Source organism: Mercenaria mercenaria, chromosome 9, assembly GCF_021730395.1.
Source record: "Mercenaria mercenaria strain notata chromosome 9, MADL_Memer_1, whole genome shotgun sequence".
NCBI lineage: Eukaryota > Metazoa > Mollusca > Bivalvia > Venerida > Veneridae > Mercenaria > Mercenaria mercenaria.
The window spans coordinates 59481428-59500824 of NC_069369.1; the positions used below are offsets into that span (position 1 = coordinate 59481428).

The following is a 19397-nucleotide window of genomic DNA, read 5'->3' on the forward strand; positions in this document are numbered from 1 at the left end:
AGCTGACCATGCTTTGTAGATGCCTTAGGCTTAGAAGTGTATACCTTGTTACTGAGTAATATTGACGAACTGCACAACTGAATCAGAATACTTATATCAAATTATTCAGTATCAAAACTGAAAAACACTTGTCTTGGGATATTGAATATGTATGAGCTGATCGATAAACAAGGGTCCCTTCATGTAGGAAAAGTATTTAGCATTGAAAGTGTACACTTGATTCATTTATGTATACCTGTAAGTTTCAAAAGTCATATGTCAACAGTTTATTTTCTAATAGATATGCTTATAGTAAGTATTTAGTAATTTCTAACCTTTCACGAGAATCATAGTAAAAAGTGATACTGTTTTCAATGAAGTCAAATTCTTACCTTCAGCTGTTTTGGCCAGGTCGTGATCAATAAACTGCATGAAGTAGAACAAACCAAGGGAAATAGAGTCCTCGTTTTCAGGTTTCGGCTTTGTTGTTTTATGAACCACGTTGCTGATTTTACGTGCCGAAGGTAAAAATACCTTCTTACGTGGTCGACTGGTGACACTTAATTTTCGAATTTTCCATTTTCCTAATAAAGATATATGTATTGCAATTACATTGTTTCCTCAAACGTTTTTAGTAAATGCAAAGTGGTAGAGACAGCAATCACATTGTTTTCTAATTTATTGTAAGTAAATGAAGAGCGCTAAGATAACAATCACATTGTTTCCTCAAACGTTTTTAGTAAAGGCAAAGTGGTAGAGATAGCAATCACATTGTTTTCTAATTTATTGTAAGTAAATGAAGAGCGCTAAGATAACAATCACATTGTTTTCTCAAACTTTCTATGTAAATAAAGAGTGCTATAGATAGCAATCACATTGCTTTCTCTAACCTTCTAAATAAATGAAGAGTGCTATAGTGAGGAATAACTTTGTTTTCTCTAACTTTCTAAGTAAACGTAGAGTGATATAGATAGCAATCACATTGTTTTCTTCTCAAACTTTCTTAGTAAATGAAGAGTGCTATATAGATAGCAATCTCTATGATTGTCTTCTCAAACGTTCTAAGTAAATGCAGGGCGCTATAGACCTCAATCACATTGTTTTCTTGAGGCTTTATAATTAGAAAACAGTATATTTTTCAAGAATTTCGTGTATTAACAACAGAAGTAGATTCAATAAAACATATAACTTTGAAACCAAGGTAATATATCAACAGATTTGGTTTGATTGAGTATGTGCATCAGGTTTCAAGTTTTATTGATAAAGTCAATGCCCTTTAAGGACATCTGACAACAACAACATAAACAGTAACAAAATAATGAAAATGGCAAGAGGTATCTCTATAGTTCAAGTTTTAATGTCAAGGGTTAAATAGTTCATTCTCCAAATTCTGTATTTCTAAGTATTGATGGTTCGAGAAAACCACTGTATTTGTAAACATGTATAAAAGTATTAACATGCTTTAATTTTGTACGAAATTAAACATTATGACTATGTGGAAGTCAGTTGTGACACATCTCTGGTGTAACATGTAAATGTTTTGGACCCTCTCTTATTGAATTGGATCATACGTATTATAAGATAAAATACTGGATCAAACATATCATTAAAGGGAGAATACTGTTTGATTCCATCTGTATTTTTAAGCAACAGGATTATCTCCAAATAACAGTTTGTATTATGAGGAATTAACTTTGTCATTATATTTGTATCTGTAGTTTTGGGGTTATCTCCCTTTCATTAAATTCATTTTAGTCGGACATGTTTCTTTTGCACATCTTGATTCTAATGACTTTTCTATTATTTGTGTTGACCCTATTTATCCAAATGCATATTATATGCCTTGGATTGAAATACAACTGAAAACAGCTCTTATTGTTCAACTGTTCAGTATTATACAATGCGAATAAGACATATAAATTTATTAAACATCCGTTAGGAGTAAAAGAATAATTTTAATGCACTTGTTACAGAGCATCAAAAATTTTATGTTAAACATAGATATACAAGATCCTGAATTAACCCTTTTTTCAATGTCTCGATAGTCTGTACATATGTTATGTATAAGCTTTAAGCACTTTTAAAACTTGTCCCAACTGAAGTATTACTGAATCTTTAAAAAATCAAAATTTCGAAATTTTAGCCAGATTTGCATTTAAAATGGACGACACAAAAATCAGTTAAGATGACAGAGCGTTTTACAGGAAAAAAATGATACTGTTTTTCTTACCATCATTGTAGGCATTTGGCAACAGCCTGCGATGCTGAGCTCCAGCCATGCCCCAGGTATAGTTAAGTTTGTTATTGCATGTGCCAGTAATTGTCCGAAACTCTTTTCCGTCAACCAGGTTCAAATTTTTACCCTCACAATCAAGCTTTGTATTACATGTAGGATCATCTTGAACGGTTTTAGCTGTCAGGTCTGGCAAGTTCCGCATACGCAAATTTTCACCCGAAGCTCTGCAATTAGTTTATTGAAATATAACCTTTATAGAGAATATATCTGCAACAGCTACAATGTAAATACAATCTGTATATCTGAAATGTAACTAAATCCGGTAATACTTTCTCGAACTTTAAAACAAGGTATATGATATGTATTTGCTAAAAATAAATATATCCTATACGAAAAGTCACTGCAAGAATGCAGCCTCCTTTGACCCGAACTTCATAGCAGTATATCTATGATGTGTGGCTGGTTAACACGAACACGAAAGACATAAAGCATCAAGAAGTGGTGCACCGCCTGGCACCTCACTCGGGAGTTTCAACCCTAAAACACGTACTCTTCACAATGTTATTTGACATACTGGTAACAACAGCCATGTTTATAAAAGTAAAACACAAAAATGTTCTAAAGTCTCAGTATCAATGGAAATACCACGTTTGATAAACCGTATATGGTGTAACGCCCAGATAACAAGGGTAATTATCCTGCGTATAAATGACATCCCATGTCAACATTTAAAAAAAAGTGACATTAACTTCTTTCTAAAGATAAAAAAAGATTAAAATTGTTGATTCGCAAACGGATTCAAATAATGTCTTAACATCCACTTGAAATTTAATTTTGCCGATCACTTAAATCATAGGTAGATCTTTAAAAAAGCGAATGGATCTTAGTAGACTAAATGTCGATTTACAACTGTGAAAAGTTTCATTACAGTCTGCAAGGTGTTGAACATAAACCTGTCCGCTAAAACGACAACAAAATTGTGATTTTCCCACATAGAATCCAGATGAAACAGGCTAGAAGCTAGATATCACAGCAGCTTGGACATTGGAGAATCAATAGTAACATTCTATAAAACAAATATAACAATTAAATAACAATATCACATATTAGATGATAATTAAACATAAGGCCAATTCAATGACCTATACATAAAACAAACAAACACACAAACAAACAAGAAACAACAACAGCAAACGATTTGAGTACCAAATTACTTACAGCATCTGCAAAGTCTCTAGTTCAGCATCCTGTCTTTCATTTTCTTCTGCAAGCATCTGTGTTCTTCGGCTTGGGTGACTGAAAGCGCGTAAAGAATCGCTTGCTGTTCTTGCACCAACATTTTCTGATTCTGATAAAAATATAGGTAGTTAAACAGGTTAAATAACAAACGTTTTAAATGGTTCACCTGTCCCAACAATACTGTCAGTGCTTCCCCCGATTAAACAAATTTACTGTATCAGTTACCGAAAAAACGAGGCCGGGGTTCATCCGCAAAACAAACAAAGATAATTAACATATATGGATATCGTTGAAAGGCTGAATAAGTGAATGTCCAATATGCTATAGAACGTACTTTTGATAAGTGTGAGAAGTTGGCGAGAAGTTCGACATTCGACATTGAACATTCGTTCTCAGAACGACATTAGACATTTGAAGCGTGAAGTTGGCAATGAGTTAAACTTTCGACATTGAACATTCGATTTCAGAACGACATTGGACATTCGATACCAGAACGACATTGGACATTCGATACCAGAATGACATTCGACATTCGATTTCAGAACGACATTGGACATCCGATTTCAGAACGACATTCGATACCAGAACGACATTCGACATTCGATTTCAGAACGACATTCGACATTCGATACCAGAACAACATTGGACATTCGATTGCAGAACGACATTCGACATTCGGTTTCAGAACGACATTCGACTTTTGATACCAGAACGACATTGGACATTCGATTTCAGAACGACATTCGATACCAGAATGACATTCGACATTCGATTTCAGAACGACATTTGACATTCGATTTCAGAACGACATTCGACATTTGATACCAAAACGACATTGGACATTCGATTTCAGAACGACATTGGACATTCGATTTCAGGACGACATTCGACATTTGATACCTAAACGAAATTGGACAATCGATTTCAGAACGATGTTCAATGTCCAATGTCGTTCTGGATTCGAATGTCTAATGTCGTTCTAAAATGGAATGTCCAATGTCGTTCTGGTATCCAATGTCCAATGTCGTTCTGAGATCGAATGTTCAATGTCGAATGTTTAACTTATTGCCAACTTCACGCTTCAAATGTCCAATGTCGTTTTGAGATCGAATGTTCAATGTCGAATGTCAAACTTCTCGCCAACTTCACACACTTACTTTTGATACCGATAAATGCTTATCTTTAAATTATCGGCTTCATACCACGTCGATAGGTTATGCATGAAAAACGTTATTTGCACATATTTTAAGTCCCCCCTCCTTCACACAATTATTTTTATGTACGTGTCACATAAAAGATATGCCCCCCAGATCGACATTACAAAATCTTTTTAAAAAGGGTAAGGGCAGTTTTCCTGGAGGCACAGAACACATCAAACACAACCAGAGCTACACATCTGTAAGTCGGCCAGCCACAATTTGAAACTGTAGCGAAAATATATTTTAGACGTGTTGCTTAAAAAGTATGAAAATAGTGACGGGGGAAAGAAGGTGGGATTGGGATTGGGTATTTTGGAGAGGGGAAAGAAAACAAGGAAGACTGTTCAGTTGGGGAGAAAAAAGGATAAATATCCAACAAGCAAAACCACGTTCCAAACACATGGCCAAACCTTAACCATGCACGCGGACATGCACACGACCAACACATATACAAAGCAAACACACTTTAACAAACCGAACAATTGAAGGAACACAATGGGGCACTGCCTTGGACCAGTTAGCGGCAAAACCACCACTAGGAAGCTTAAACCAGTTTATGGTGCTCATGGCCCCTCTTACCACAGGCCCTTACCGCCGCCCTGTTCACTAACTCACAGGACAACGTAAATAAACGTTATCTCCACCGGATGAATCCCTAACACGCACAACGGCAAAAGAATGCATGTTATGTAAAACAAAACACTGCTCTTGTAAATTTATATCAAATGTAATCCTTAAGAACCAAAAACAAGCGAAACACCCTTAATGGCCCGATGAAACAGGCCAGAAGACAGAAATCGAAATAGTTAAGTCTCGGTAGGATTTAAGAACTACCTATCATAGTCCACCATCTGGTTTGTCAGATCCAATCAAAGAGGAAAGCGTAGCGCCCAACTGTAAAAGAGCTGAACACCAAACATGCGGTGTGTCTCAAAACAGCTGCGTTGTAATCTCTTTTAATAAAACGTTTTATAAATTTACTAAAATACAATTGGAAAATTGCATTGGCCCAACATCTTACGAAGTTTGTAAGCCACATCCCCATCAAAATCGGGTTTGTTATACCTTCTTGCAAAAGTGTTTATAATTTGCTTAGTATAATCTAGCAAAGCATTTACCTAATTTATAACAACGGTAACCTTGCTGAAGAAGCTAATTTGTAATATATTGATTATGTTTATTGAAACCCTCAACATGATCACACGCCCTTGATAAATGTAATGTATTATCATTTAGCAAGGTATTTCACATTAAATGTTATTGCATAATCAAATATTTACTCGACCGGCTACGTATTTTACAGTCCACACAACACTTCAAATTCTTTTTTAAAGATGTTAACTTTCTTTTCGTTGCAGGCAAACTGAGAGGCTCAGACTACTCGGTGTGAAATTTGCCATTTTAAACCTATTTTCTTGTGGCATAAACAAAGGTCAACTATAAGCACTTTGTTGTTAAGGGAGATCTGCACGTTTGAAACACGGAAGTGATGGCGTAACGTCATTCATCCATAAACCATAGAATAAAGCCCCGTACCCGGCATATGTATGGAAACGAAAATCATTTTATGAATAATGTCAATCCTTGTGTAAATGTATTTAAACGGCAACCTTTCTATCTTCTATCTTAAGATAAAATACTTCATTTAAAGATTTCACACAATCAATAAGTCTAAATAATGTCTAAAAATCAACATAAAATGTACGAATCTCTTTAATAATTGCAAAAAATAAAAAAAAAAAAAAAACCAACAAACACACGGACCTACACATTTTCTTTCAAAATAGTATAAAGAGTAAAAAAACTATTCACAAAAATGTCGTCAAAATTGTGATTTTCCCATGGACTCCCATTATAAAAACTTGTTTGAGATCCATTTTTCATCAATCTAGCAAATAATCATGCATGCGACCATATGTTTTTATTTGCCCACTTTTCTTAGAATATTCTGAAGTCATGAAAACTTCAAGTTTAATCCAATATACATTGAAGGAAAAATGTGAACCGAACGTGCAGAACTACCTTACGGCGGCATTACATTTGACATTACTTTTGTAAACCTTGTACGTCTATCATACTTTATGGTTACCTTCATTCTCTCTCCGAATCTCCTCCATGTATTGATCGGAAACTTCTCTAGCAAGTTGTAGATAGCTTATTTCCTTATCAGTGTATGGTGGTTCATCGTAGTTTCCAACTATTGCTTTTTCCTGACCATTTTCCTCTCTCGCTTGTTCTAAATTGTCTTTCTCTCTTGCTTCATGCTTCAGCTCATTTTCCTTCGCAATCTCGTCTTCAATCTCTCGGACAAGTTCTAAGTAGTTGTCTTCAGAAACATCGTGTTTTGGACGATTTGCCAAACAGTAGGTAAAAATGGCACAAAATGCCAAACTAAATACAAGGAACCGCATCACTCTGAAAACAAATTATAAGAAACTATGTCATTTCAACTTACAGCATTTCAAAAATTTAGAAATTAACTATATACATTTTTTATTTAGGTAGCATTGAAAAAAGAAAGAAACTGCAATTTTATATAGATGCAAGTAACGTTTAGAACATACTATATCTTAATAAATAAAAAACTGCGTGTCCACAACTTGATCCGGCAAATCCGTAAAAGAATTGACAAGGATTTCGAGGAATTTTCTCATTACCTCTTAATTCTGCATGATGTGAAAACCAAGGGATCTTATAAAGAAATACGGAAGAACAATCAAAATTATATGGCTTTTTATTTAACCACTAGCCCGCCATTCACTTTTGCAACTTACTTTAAAAGTGTTAAGAAAGCTCAGCGATTTAGTCAGTATGTTTCTTAAAAGAACCATGTTGTCTGTTTTTACAACGTATAGAAGACATAGCAAGTCCACTTCATGAATTCTATAATTATTAAAAGCAGTCATATTAAGATTTAAATCCTTTATTTATTTAAGAAATAATTTATAGCAAAAGAGTGCTTTAACACTGTTTATGCACGATGGGTGGTTATACGTCGGGCGTAATAATTTCACGAGGGCGCAGTCCGAGTGAAATTATTTGAACGACGTATTACCACCCGAGTGCATAAATAGTGTTAAAGCACGAGTGTGCTATAAATTATTTCGATTCTAATATGCCCGTAATCTAAAACATTAGATAAAATATAGAAGCGCCCTTTCGTGGTCGCAACAAAACCTTTGACGTCATCGCACGTTAACGTGACGTCATTCTAGCGTAAGAGTGTTTTAACAGAGAAAAGCATATTAGAATATATACTGGAACATTTTCTTGTAATTGCAAAACGTTTAATTGTTTGGCTTTATTTGCAATTAGGAATGTTATTTGGAGTTAATAACCTAGTCTAACATAGTAGTGCTAAACCTAAAATGAGTCGCGCCATGAGAAAACCAACCAAGTGCATTTGCGACCAGCATGGATACAGACCAGCCTGCACATCTGCGCAGTCTGGTCAGGATCCATGCTGTTCACTAACGGTTTCTCTAATTACAATAGGCTTTGAAAGCGAACAGCATGCGCAGTCTGGTCTGGATCCAAGCTGGTCGCAAATGCACTATATTGGTTTTCTCACGGCGCGGCTCAAATGCGGTCATCTTGCTGAAGATCTTACACATCTGTCTTTTTGTTTTTATTTAAAACAGATAAATAAACATTCACATCTTATAATACGAAATTAATTTAAGCATCGTTGATGTGCTAAAGCACAGAGAAAATCTGACAATGTTTTGTTTGTCTAACCGACGGTTGATATTTTTTCAAAATATTTAAAAATTCAGTAAATCGCGCTGTTTGAATTATCCTTAAAATCTAAGCATTTTTACATATTTCGCTGAATGAGAATCCATTAAATTACAGTACGTGTCTGACACCTGCCTTTTACAATCTTATCAAAAGTCCTATTACATAAAAATGATATTTTACGAAACTCTGGATACCTTGCATACATAATCATCAGTTATATTATTAAATTATATTATACCTTTATATACCAAAATAACTCATGTTAACAAAATCTAGAGATCATCTATACGACCCTTCGTTTATTTAAAGTCCCTTACCGTAAAACATTAGAATTAAACTGATAATTTTCAGTGTTTTTCCATGCCTTTTCTGGTTCTTTTGGATCAAGGACTGCATCCAATATTACTATGATAGAATTCAACTTATGCCAGTGCCAGGGCATGTGAAGTATATTGCACTTTTCATTACCTTTCATGTACAGACTCAAGCTGAGTTGGCTGCTTCAAAAGGATCTACATAATGGAGCCGCACCATGAGAAAAACAACATAGTGCATTTGCTACCAGCATGGATCCAGACAAGCCTGCGCATCTGCGCAGTCTGGTCAGGATCCATGTTGATCGCTAACGGTTTCTCTAATTGCAATAGGCTTTGAAAGCGAACAACATGGATCCTGACCAGACTTTGCGGATGCTATGTTGGTTTTCTCATGGTACGGTTCATATATGTTTTGAAAAAAAGAGAAGAAAACTTGAGTGTTGTCGTATCAGAGTAGCTATTTGGGAGGGGATGGTGCTAGTTCTTGAAAACAAAAAAAAACATAAGGAAACACAGTTTGGCTGAAACTCGAAAGGTCAGTTGCAAATACTCTTTGCCCTTTAAACCAACTGAGCCGTGCCATGGGAAAACCAACATAGTGGGTATGCGAACAGCATGGATCCAGACCAGCCTGCGCATCCGCGCAGTCTGGTCAGGATCCATGCTGTTCGCTAATAGTTTCTCCAATTCCAATAGGCTTTAAAAGCGAACAGCACGGAGCCTGACCAGACTGCGCGGATGCGCAGGCTGGTCTGGATCCATGCTGGTCGCATACCCACTATGTTGGTTTTCTCATGGCACGGCTCAATTGAATGTGATCTTGTGAATAGTTCTTAACGCCCACCATTACTATTGTTAAGGAGCAGTGTAAACATGTCTGTTAATTAGCAGTCAAAGTCAATGTTTCTTCAAACTCTTGTGTTTCTTAAGTCACGAAAGGATCGCGATTTTGTTACATTTTTAACAATCAGCAACAATTAAAACATGTGTTATTTCCTAATAGTCAATTAACACCATACCTTATTTTATAAAAAACAATGCCTGACATCTTTTAAAGTTGTATCGACTTTTGTGGACGAATATTGAGCAAACATACCGGCGGAGGGCAAGCCAGTTGTCCTCTCCTGATGGTAGCTAGTATGTACTACAATTTACTACGGTAACCGGGAAACGTTGTTTAAACAAAAGGCAATTAGTATTTAAATCACAGAACTGCTTATGTTGATATGCATTACATGTAATAAATCTGTAAGAAAAGCATGTAGATCTATAAAACTGTACTTATTAAGTGCCTGTCGAATCTGGATAGCAAAAAAATCTTCAAAGCAGGGCTTTGAGAAGGAACGGTCTTTAAATGAGTGTTTCGTTTGTCCGATTGGACTAAATCACAGTGTGTCTGCCATTGGAGTAATAAATATGACTTTATGCTAGAGCACATCTAAAGTACTTAGAAAAGGACTTGCGCGGTGCACTAAGAAAAGGTATGCCATAGTTTTCAAACGGTTAGTTTTTAAACTGGAAATCTCTAAAATAGGTATTACTGATTAATCGAGCAAGAACAGCCTATTGTTAGGAATTATATGAGCCGCGCCATGAGAAAACCAACATAGTGCGTTTGCGACCAGCATGGATCCAGACCAGCCTGCGCATCCGCGCAGTCTGGTCAGGATCCATGTTGTTCACTTTTAAAGCCTATTGCAACTAGAGAAACTGTTAGCGAACAGCATGGATCCTGACCAGACTGCGCGGATGCGCAGGCTGGTCTGGATCCATGCTGGTCGCAAAGCCACTATCTTTCTTTTCCCGTGGCGCGGCTCAATTATTAATAACCTAAACATCGCGATGTATTATTCATGACAATGCATCGGCACACAAGAGCGATTTTGTACATAAGTGTTTACAGGACCAGCGGGTTCCCTCCATATTCACCCAAACTTTCACCTGTATGACACTGATTGAAAGGAAAATGGTTAAATACTGGGTGAAAGGTCAGATAATTGAAAGGCAAAGTTTCTCCGTAACTATTGCACACTGGATAACCGGTTATCCTGACTCCCGCTGGAAATGTAAACCAGCTGGAAATGACACCCAGCTGTAAATTGGTAGGTAAAGTTTTTCATTTATTTCTATTAAAACGAAGCCAATTCTTGCAAATCAACTCGACAGTTTTGTCAAGGAATGACCATGGCTTACATTTACAATTTCTGGGTCAAATACGATCGTTACGTTTTGAGATATTTGCTAACAATGTTTTCAGTTTGAAAAAAAACGAGCAAAAATCCAAAGTTCTGTGCAAATTGTTTTGTTTATGAACAACCTATGAAAACTTTTATCATCTGGTTTAACAGATGTGTCCTTTCGGAACACCTGTGTAAAGTTTCCGGGTTCTACGTTATTCCTGAAAAAATATATTAGCCGTTAAATAGGCATGGTCGAGAAAAAAGACTGCCAAAAACGGCCACTAGTGCTGTTGTTGAACTCGGATGTTAACATTTATAGACTATCCATTAACTCCGATGATTTTGAATACTTTTGTATGTAAAAAGTATTACTGGCAGTGATTTGACGGAAACGTTATTATTTTTTTAAATGGCACTTTCATTTCAAGAGGCTTAAGGACTATATTCCTTCACACCCGGGCTGAATTTTAACCTAGTTCACGCATTCTGGCCATTTTTCCGCCATGCGAAAGCCAACCATATATTTTTTTGCAGTTACACCGAAGCAATATAGTACATATTGCCATTTTGTCAGCTTTTGATGGTGGAGGAAAACCACTACAGGTGCCTCCGGGCTACTACAGAAAGTACAATGTAATTTTACTTCGGGTTTTGCAAGTGCAAATGATTGCTTCTGGTCGTCAGTCCTTTGTATTTCGTTTGAAGAATTCAGTGTCTTTAATGAATCTCAAATGTCCGTTCTTGTTTTGAAAAGTGTTCTTAGTGCGGTGCTTGATAGGTGTATAATCTTATTTGCTCATACATAATTATTTAATTGCTCCTAATGTAAATCTGCCATTTTGTTTTATTCATAAATACCTTTTCAACAAATACCAGCTTATTCATGGTCTAAAACTGCAAGTTGTTGATGTATAGAGGCAAACGATTGAAAACGATTGTTTCAAATCTAAATGAGCAGAACTTTGCAAAATGTCACATGACTGTTAATCAGTTATTTCTTAACATGGCAGCCACATGTAGCTCTAATTAACATATAACAAGGTAGATCGGAACTCTTCTTTGCTTGTTTACGATCTTACACAGTCAGCTATCAAATAAAACCGCATAAAAATAAAAGTTCTACTATACGACACAATATATTTGAAATTTTGTCTATGCATGTAGGAATTGCCAGCCTGACACAAAATACTTATTTATAGCTCTGTGTTAAAGGTTTTGACATTGGAGGTGGTCATTAATGAATGGGCCTCACTAATACTTGTATCATCGGTAACACATGTTTGAAGTTTAAAAATAAATACTTAAAAATCAGTCCATGCATGTAGAATCAGAGCCCGGACAAGACATTGCGGGCGGGCGACGGACGGACGGACGAAAGGAACAAAGCAACTTCTAGACTCTGAACCACTAAACAATGATAATGAAATCAACCAGAATTACTCGACATGGCAATAAGGACCATACATATGTATATACAAACTGTTTACTGACTGCAAGTATACATATTTTACACAAATGAAAGATGAAAGAAATCGCAAAAACACTACACAGATACAAAATATGCATAAAGAAGAGACACAACGGGGCATATAACATGTCTACAAGACAGTTTTTACTTTTATACAGCTGTATTCTCGATAGCCGTCAGCTGACTTCAACGACTGCCTATTTCAAATACAGCGGCCGTTTTCGACAGTCCTTTTTTTCGACCATGCCTATTTAACGGCTAATATACTTTTTCAAGAATAACGTAGAACCCGGAAACTTCACACAGGTGTTCCAAAAGGACACATCTGTTAAACCAGGTGATAGAAGTTTTCACAGGTTGTTCATAAACAAAACAATTTGCGCAAAACTTTGGATTTTTGCTTGATTTTTCAAACTGAAGAAATTGTTAGCGAATATCTCAACACATAACGATCGTATTTGGCCCAGAAATTGTAAATGTAAGCCATGGTCATTCCTTGACAAAACTGTCGAGTTGATTTGCAAGAATTGGCTTCGTTTTAATAGAAATAAATGAAAAACTTTACCTATCGATTTACAGCTGGGTTACATTTCCAGCTGGTTACATTTCCAGCGGGCGTCAGGATAGCCGGTTATCCAGTGTGATTGGAGAGTATTTTATATCTTATGTATGATGAGGAAAACATATTTCAAAGATAACATAGGTAGGGCTATCTGCAAACCAGATGTCACGGGAATTAAATAAGTGTACGTTTAAAAAAGCATTATGACAAGCAGTCAAATAAGATTTCTGCGTCCAATTTGGACTTAAATGCTTTGTGTCAACAGCCACACTTGGTTTACTTTAAATCATATGTTTCTTTACTTTAACTTTTAGGCACTAATGTCTACTTTTACCTGTCAAGAGAGGGCTTTGTTAACTTGGTTACAAAAACAAGAGGGCCAAGATGGCCCTAGGTCGCTCACCTGAGAAACACACCATAACAGTGTAAACATGTTTGACCTAGTAATTTCATGGAAACAAATATTCTGGCCAATTTTCATTAAGATTGGACCAAAAATGTGGTCTCTTGAGTTTAAAAAAGTATTTTCTTAGAAATGACCTAGTGACCTAGTTTTTGACCATAGATGACCCATATTCAAACTTGACCTAGATTTTATCAAGGCAATCATTCTGACCAAATTTCATGAAGATCAATTGAAAAATGCAGCCTCTATCACATACACAAGGCTTTTCTTTGATTTGACCTATTGACCTAGTTTTTCACCTCAGATGACCCATTTTCAAACTTGGCCTTGATTCCATCAAGGTGATCATTCTGACAAAATTTCATGAAGACCAGTTGCAGAATACAGCCTCTATCGCATACACAAGCTAAATGTTGACAGACGACAGACAGACGCCGGACATCGAGCGATCACAAACTTAGGTGAGCTAAAAATTGAATCTGTAAGACGATGAAAGAAGAAGAATTTGTGAATATAGTTTATGCTACTAATGAAAAAAAAACTCGGCTGCAAATTACATGTCTTGAATTAGGGAAATCTTTTATAAGATTTTCTGGTAAAATGGCAATACTATATAAAGTAAAGAAATCTGAAGATACCATGCTGTTGTTAATTCTAAATTTTTTTTCCACAACCTTTCTTTTCATGACCAAAAATAGATATTCGTCATAGTTTTTACATTTTTTGTCGCGATGTATTTATACCTTGTAACATGTGCGTCTGTAGCAGCTATGGGCAAGACGGTAACAGGTAAGATAATATTACAAGCAGTACAATAGCTTGATGCAAACGCCAGGTGATGAAAATAATATCTGGCGGAACTAAACTTGAAAACCAAAATAAACGCATTTTAGGATACATTAAAGTAAAAGGGAGTGGGCGTTCATGGAATTTTAGTTTACTCATTTATTTTTATTCGTTTTGAAACTATTTCAAAGGTTTAATTCTCATGACAACACGTCAAGGACATCAGAAATATGAAAAACATCAATTACTTAAAAACAATGTAAACAAAAAGTAATTCAATGTACATAATGGATATAATCGCATTTTGGTACAAGGTTAAAATACATTGCGACAATAATCAAACCTATTTTACATGTTACATGCTCCGTGGGTATTGTAACCCCATGGGGTAGTGTGTATAATTTTGTTTAAATAATAAGTGGTGGCACCTTTAACCAGGGGGTCTAAACCTCTAAATCAACCCCCTGGGCGTACCATGTAAGGTGTTAGATAGCCTCAGAGGGAAGGATGGTGTTATGGCTGCTCGTTTCCTTATTTCCTGATTTGTGCATTTTTTGTCTGACCACCACCATCTACAATATCAGTCATTGGTATATACTGATCATCCTTCCCCATTCATGCATGTGTTCTCAGATATTGTAAGTTTCATGAAAAGTCATTCTTAACTACACTTATATTAATTATTTCCTACACATTCTCTCTTTTAGTTTTAGTTTTTTAGTTTTTCATTAATTGTACTTAGTGGCATTGCATTTGTTTCATTCTCTTATTTAAAAAATAATTCATAGCAAAAGAGTGCTTTAACACTATTTATGCACGATGGGTGGTTACACGTCGGGCATAATAATTTCACGAGGGTGCAGCCCGAGTGAAATTATTTGTACGACGTATTACCGCCCGAGTGTTTAAATAGTAAAACACGGTTTTGCTATAAATGATTTCGATTCTTATATGCCTTTAATCTAAAATAGCACTCTTTCTTGGTCGCAACAAAAACATTGACGTCACCGCATGTTAACGTGACGTCATTCTTACGTAAGAGTGTTTTAACAGAGAGAAAACCATCTCATTTGATGCAGAATGTATTCTAGCAGTGAAAAGTGTGGTTGAAACACTCGTTCTTCACGACTTTGCGCAAGAAAATGAGATAATTAGGATATATTTACTTTGAACTTCTTTCAGCTACACCATGAAAGTACATTTTCAACCGAATTACTGGCTTTATTCCGGATAATTCAAAAAAATTTTGAGCTTGAATTACCAAATCTCACAAAATTATAAATTATTACATGTAATTTGCTCACATATTGTATTATCCCCCTTGTCCCAGTAAACGGAGAGGTTTTTTTTCCTTTGATTTGGTAAAAAACCAAAATCTGAAGTTTGAATCCGTGTTACCGGAGAGCTAATAAGGACGAAGAAAAAAGTCTTGCCACGTGGAGCGCCAAGTGATACAGGGTCAGAAAAATGTGCAGCTAGACCGGGATTGGAACCCGGGGCCCCGGAATACCGTTCTGATGCTCTACCAACTTAGCTACCCGGTCGCCTATATACTTTCTTACATTATATATTATACAGATTTATATAATAAACACGTTTAACGGTGCTTTACATAGTGTCTTCCTGATTACAAAATAAAATCCTATACCGTAACATCATTAACATTTGTAAGCGGAGTAATTTTCGTTGATCACGTGGTTGTGTCAATCTACAACATCATATCCCAGCGAACAAATAAAATTCCCACCAATCTTATGTTCAAAGCAGAAATACAGGAATTGATGTCCCAACTAAATAACCATTTAACCAAAACCACGTAAGCACGTTCTCACGAAAATAACTGATTTCACAGTAATTCATTTAATGCAAGAAATAATCAACCCAGTCTAAATATAAAGGTTATTACGTAGGCAATGTTACACATGGATCCTAGGATAATTCTATCGTATCCAATCAAGTATCGAACATCATTTTAACCTTTAGTTTGCTAAATTTCTTAAATGGACTTGTCCATCATTCAGTTTGGGTAGTACTGTTTATTATTCGAATACACTGAAAATTTACTGACTAAATAGCGAACAGTGCCTGCTGAGCTTTGTCTGCACTGGTCGGAAAAGAAAAGGCAGAACGAAATGCCGCCAGTAGACTAAGCCTGTAGGTTAACAAATATATTTTCAAAGCTTGTATCGTTGCGAAAATCGAAATCTAAGAGAATAGTTTGTTTACCTATCAAATACCGGATCGAAACAAGAATTAAAATCAGGGGTCATTTTCATAAAAATGCATATCAATAAACCCCCAAACCAGTTCAAGAGTGTCAAGAAATCATATCAATCAACTTCAAGATCAGAATGTCAATAAGTTGTTAGTATTATATTAAGTTCATAATATAATACGTTTTGGTAATAACAATACATATTTAAGATTTAAGTAAAAATAAGAAAATAATTTAAAATTTATTAGTAAATACTACATTCAAAAATATTTATAGATTTTGCTTATATATATTTTATCACTTACAAAACAAATTTTTTTTATTAAAAGAGAAACGTACCTTGACAGCTAGCCGAAAACTCCAGACGAAATGAATTATGAAATATTATATACTTTTATGCTGCGTCTCTACGCTTGACGCGGTTTGCTGCACACATATGGGTAGTCAAAAATGCGCAGTTCTTTTTAAATAAATTGTAATTTGATGCAGGAAGAAACACATTTTAAGGTTCATTCAAATCTAAGGTTAAAGCTTTTCAATACATTGCAACATACGTCTTTTTTATCGTGTTCTTTTTATCGTGTTGAGAATATCAAACTTTGGCGCTTAGAGGTGGAATAGTTCTAATATGTGATCTAAATGCTGGTTTGCTTGGCATTTATCGTCGCCTTTTCCCAAAGTGTGTTTTACATGTCCGCTAATCTTCAAAATCATAACCTGTCGATTTTTATAGGGAAATGCCTCTGTTGCGGTTTGTTCATTGCCGGTCGTGTTTAAATAGTTCTGTAATGCCGGTCATTGAATCTAAACGTTGTTGTTTAGTTAATGTAATGGTGCCGACAACAAATCAGGTTTTACTAAAAGTGCTATTCTGCCATGTCGAAAAGTCTGTATCAAAGTAACTTTTGCAAAATCTTTTTTTTTTTCGCGTGGCTAATCTCTAAAACTAATATTGGTGCGCGTGGAAAAACGGCTCATTAAATGTTGAAGGTCTTGATGCGATACCTTTTGAAAAAGAAATAAATAATAAAAGCAAGAAAAAATTTGATGCAAACCATCTTTAAAATAACACATTTGCAAATTAATGATGCCGTTCAGCCTAACTTTTTTTAATATTCCTCACGATACTATGGGAGACGTATTTCTTTGTCTAAGCCGTCTGTCAGTATGTCATTCTGCATATATCCATGTCCTTTTTCTCAAAAGCCCTAGACCAGTTGAAACATCATAGAAGCAAATGCTATAGAACCTATATATCATATCGTTGACATATTTCGCTTAGACTATTTTTGCCGAGTTATGGACTACATCTTAACTAACTGTAGAAATGAGCAGTTGCGTCTTGTTGTGCAAACATTTGAATGACTTTTTCACTAAGTTAAGCTCTTTGATTTTATATAAAAAAATGTCTACATGGACGTTCTTGCCGCGCTTCCTTTCTCCAAATTCCGTTAGATTGATTGGTAAGCTTAGTTGTGCATACCGTCAGTACATTCTGTTTGGGTTATTCATTAAGTGGATATTTGTCCAGTTTACCTCTACTTTACTATTGATGGGATTTGAATGAATTCAGTATCGAACTTAGTAATGATTATTCTACAGGTTTCAGGGCGGACATTTTCTCCAGTAAGTTAAAGTCCTTTGATGTTTTAAAATATATTTTATTATGTATATAGAGATTATTGCATAGACTTCATCACCACATTTATTTGATGATTTTGATGGATATATACCTTTGAAGTGCATATGTTTATATCTTTAACTTTTAGTTTGCTGGTGGCAAGTGATTCTGCCTTTGCGACCAGTGCAGACCAAGATCATGGTCTGCACTGTTCGCTGTTTAGTCAGTAAATTTTCAGCGAACACCCCTTCAAATAATAAATGGTATTGCCCAAATTGAATGATGGACCAGTCCATATAAGGAATTTAGCAGGCTAAAGGCTAAATGAAAATTATCCATATATCTTTCTTAGTGCGTTTACACATTTACTTCAACCTTGTATTTCTAAATACCTGGGAAAACAAGTATTGTTCATGTTTTACACACGCTCCTAGTTTAGTATAAAGTATCATTTCAGTGCAATAATCTTTGTTTGTCCGCCTCTCGTGCGAGCGGAAGGAGTTCGATCTCTGGCCGGGTCAAACCGAAGATATTATAAAAACTCTACAAGTACCTTCCTTGCTTGGTGTCAAGCATACACAGGATAGTTTTAGAACCGATCATACCAGTGTCAGAATAAAATGACTGGGTATTCTGACATGTTTCCAAGTACGGGTGGCTTTTCAAGTCTCTGACACAGCTTTAAAAGGCTGATGGTGAGATAGTTAAATACATGTATAATAAGAGAGGCCTGGTACTCGTTAATGTAATTGATTCCAGCAATTACTGAACTTCTTCTTGGTTGAGAGTATTATTTGAGTGCACAGTTCTGGTATTTAAAAGTCTTTTGATCTTAACTATATCTTACTTTTTGATAAGAAAAACAAAACATTCCACGAAAAGCAGAAAAGCTACTTTGAGAGAATGCTACCATCTATATGGCACTCCAGATGGAAATAGGCGTATGGGAATTCCATTTATATAATATTCAATTTTATGTCACTATCAAATCTTTAATAACCTTCTAAAGTTTACGTAACAAAAAATCAAAATATTTCATATCATATTTAAAAATCGTTAGCTTTGGATGGCGTCTAGTGAAATAAATATGCAACGCGATATTCTCACCTAGGTTTCTACTTTTCATTATGCACGACCCCGGATACACTGAAATAGAGCTCAATCCCGGATATGCACTCAGTATTGTCATTTTTATGATGAATTGCGAAGGCTGTCTATTGTAAAGTATAATGACATACTTGAATAAAGGATTTGAAATTAATGGTTTAAACTGAGGAACATTTGAGTTGGCGTATGCAAAAAAAAAGGGGGAACAAGTGCATATGGCACTACTTTATGCAACCTTAACTTGACTGAAAGGAATAACATAATATTGTTTTATAGTCATTCCGTCGGTCCTTCCGTTCTTCGGTCGGTTGACAGATAGATCATTTGGTTCCCGATTAATA

The 19397-nt window shown here is 35.5% G+C and overlaps 1 protein-coding gene across 1 annotated transcript in view; it reads right to left on the reverse strand.

Moving 5' to 3' along the window:
- LOC123547236 (peroxidase mlt-7-like) overlaps window positions 1–16806 on the reverse strand; it is a 34951-nt gene extending 18145 nt beyond the window's left edge. The window contains exons 1-5 of the mRNA XM_053551514.1: window positions 16668–16806; window positions 6743–7068; window positions 3434–3563; window positions 2210–2439; window positions 372–563 (exon numbers count right to left, since the gene is read on the reverse strand). Of these exons, the coding sequence (XP_053407489.1) occupies window positions 372–563; window positions 2210–2439; window positions 3434–3563; window positions 6743–7064 (874 nt within the window). The 5' untranslated portion in view covers window positions 7065–7068; window positions 16668–16806. The remainder of the gene's footprint in view (window positions 1–371; window positions 564–2209; window positions 2440–3433; window positions 3564–6742; window positions 7069–16667) is intronic.
- Window positions 16807–19397: the final 2591 nt, after the last annotated feature.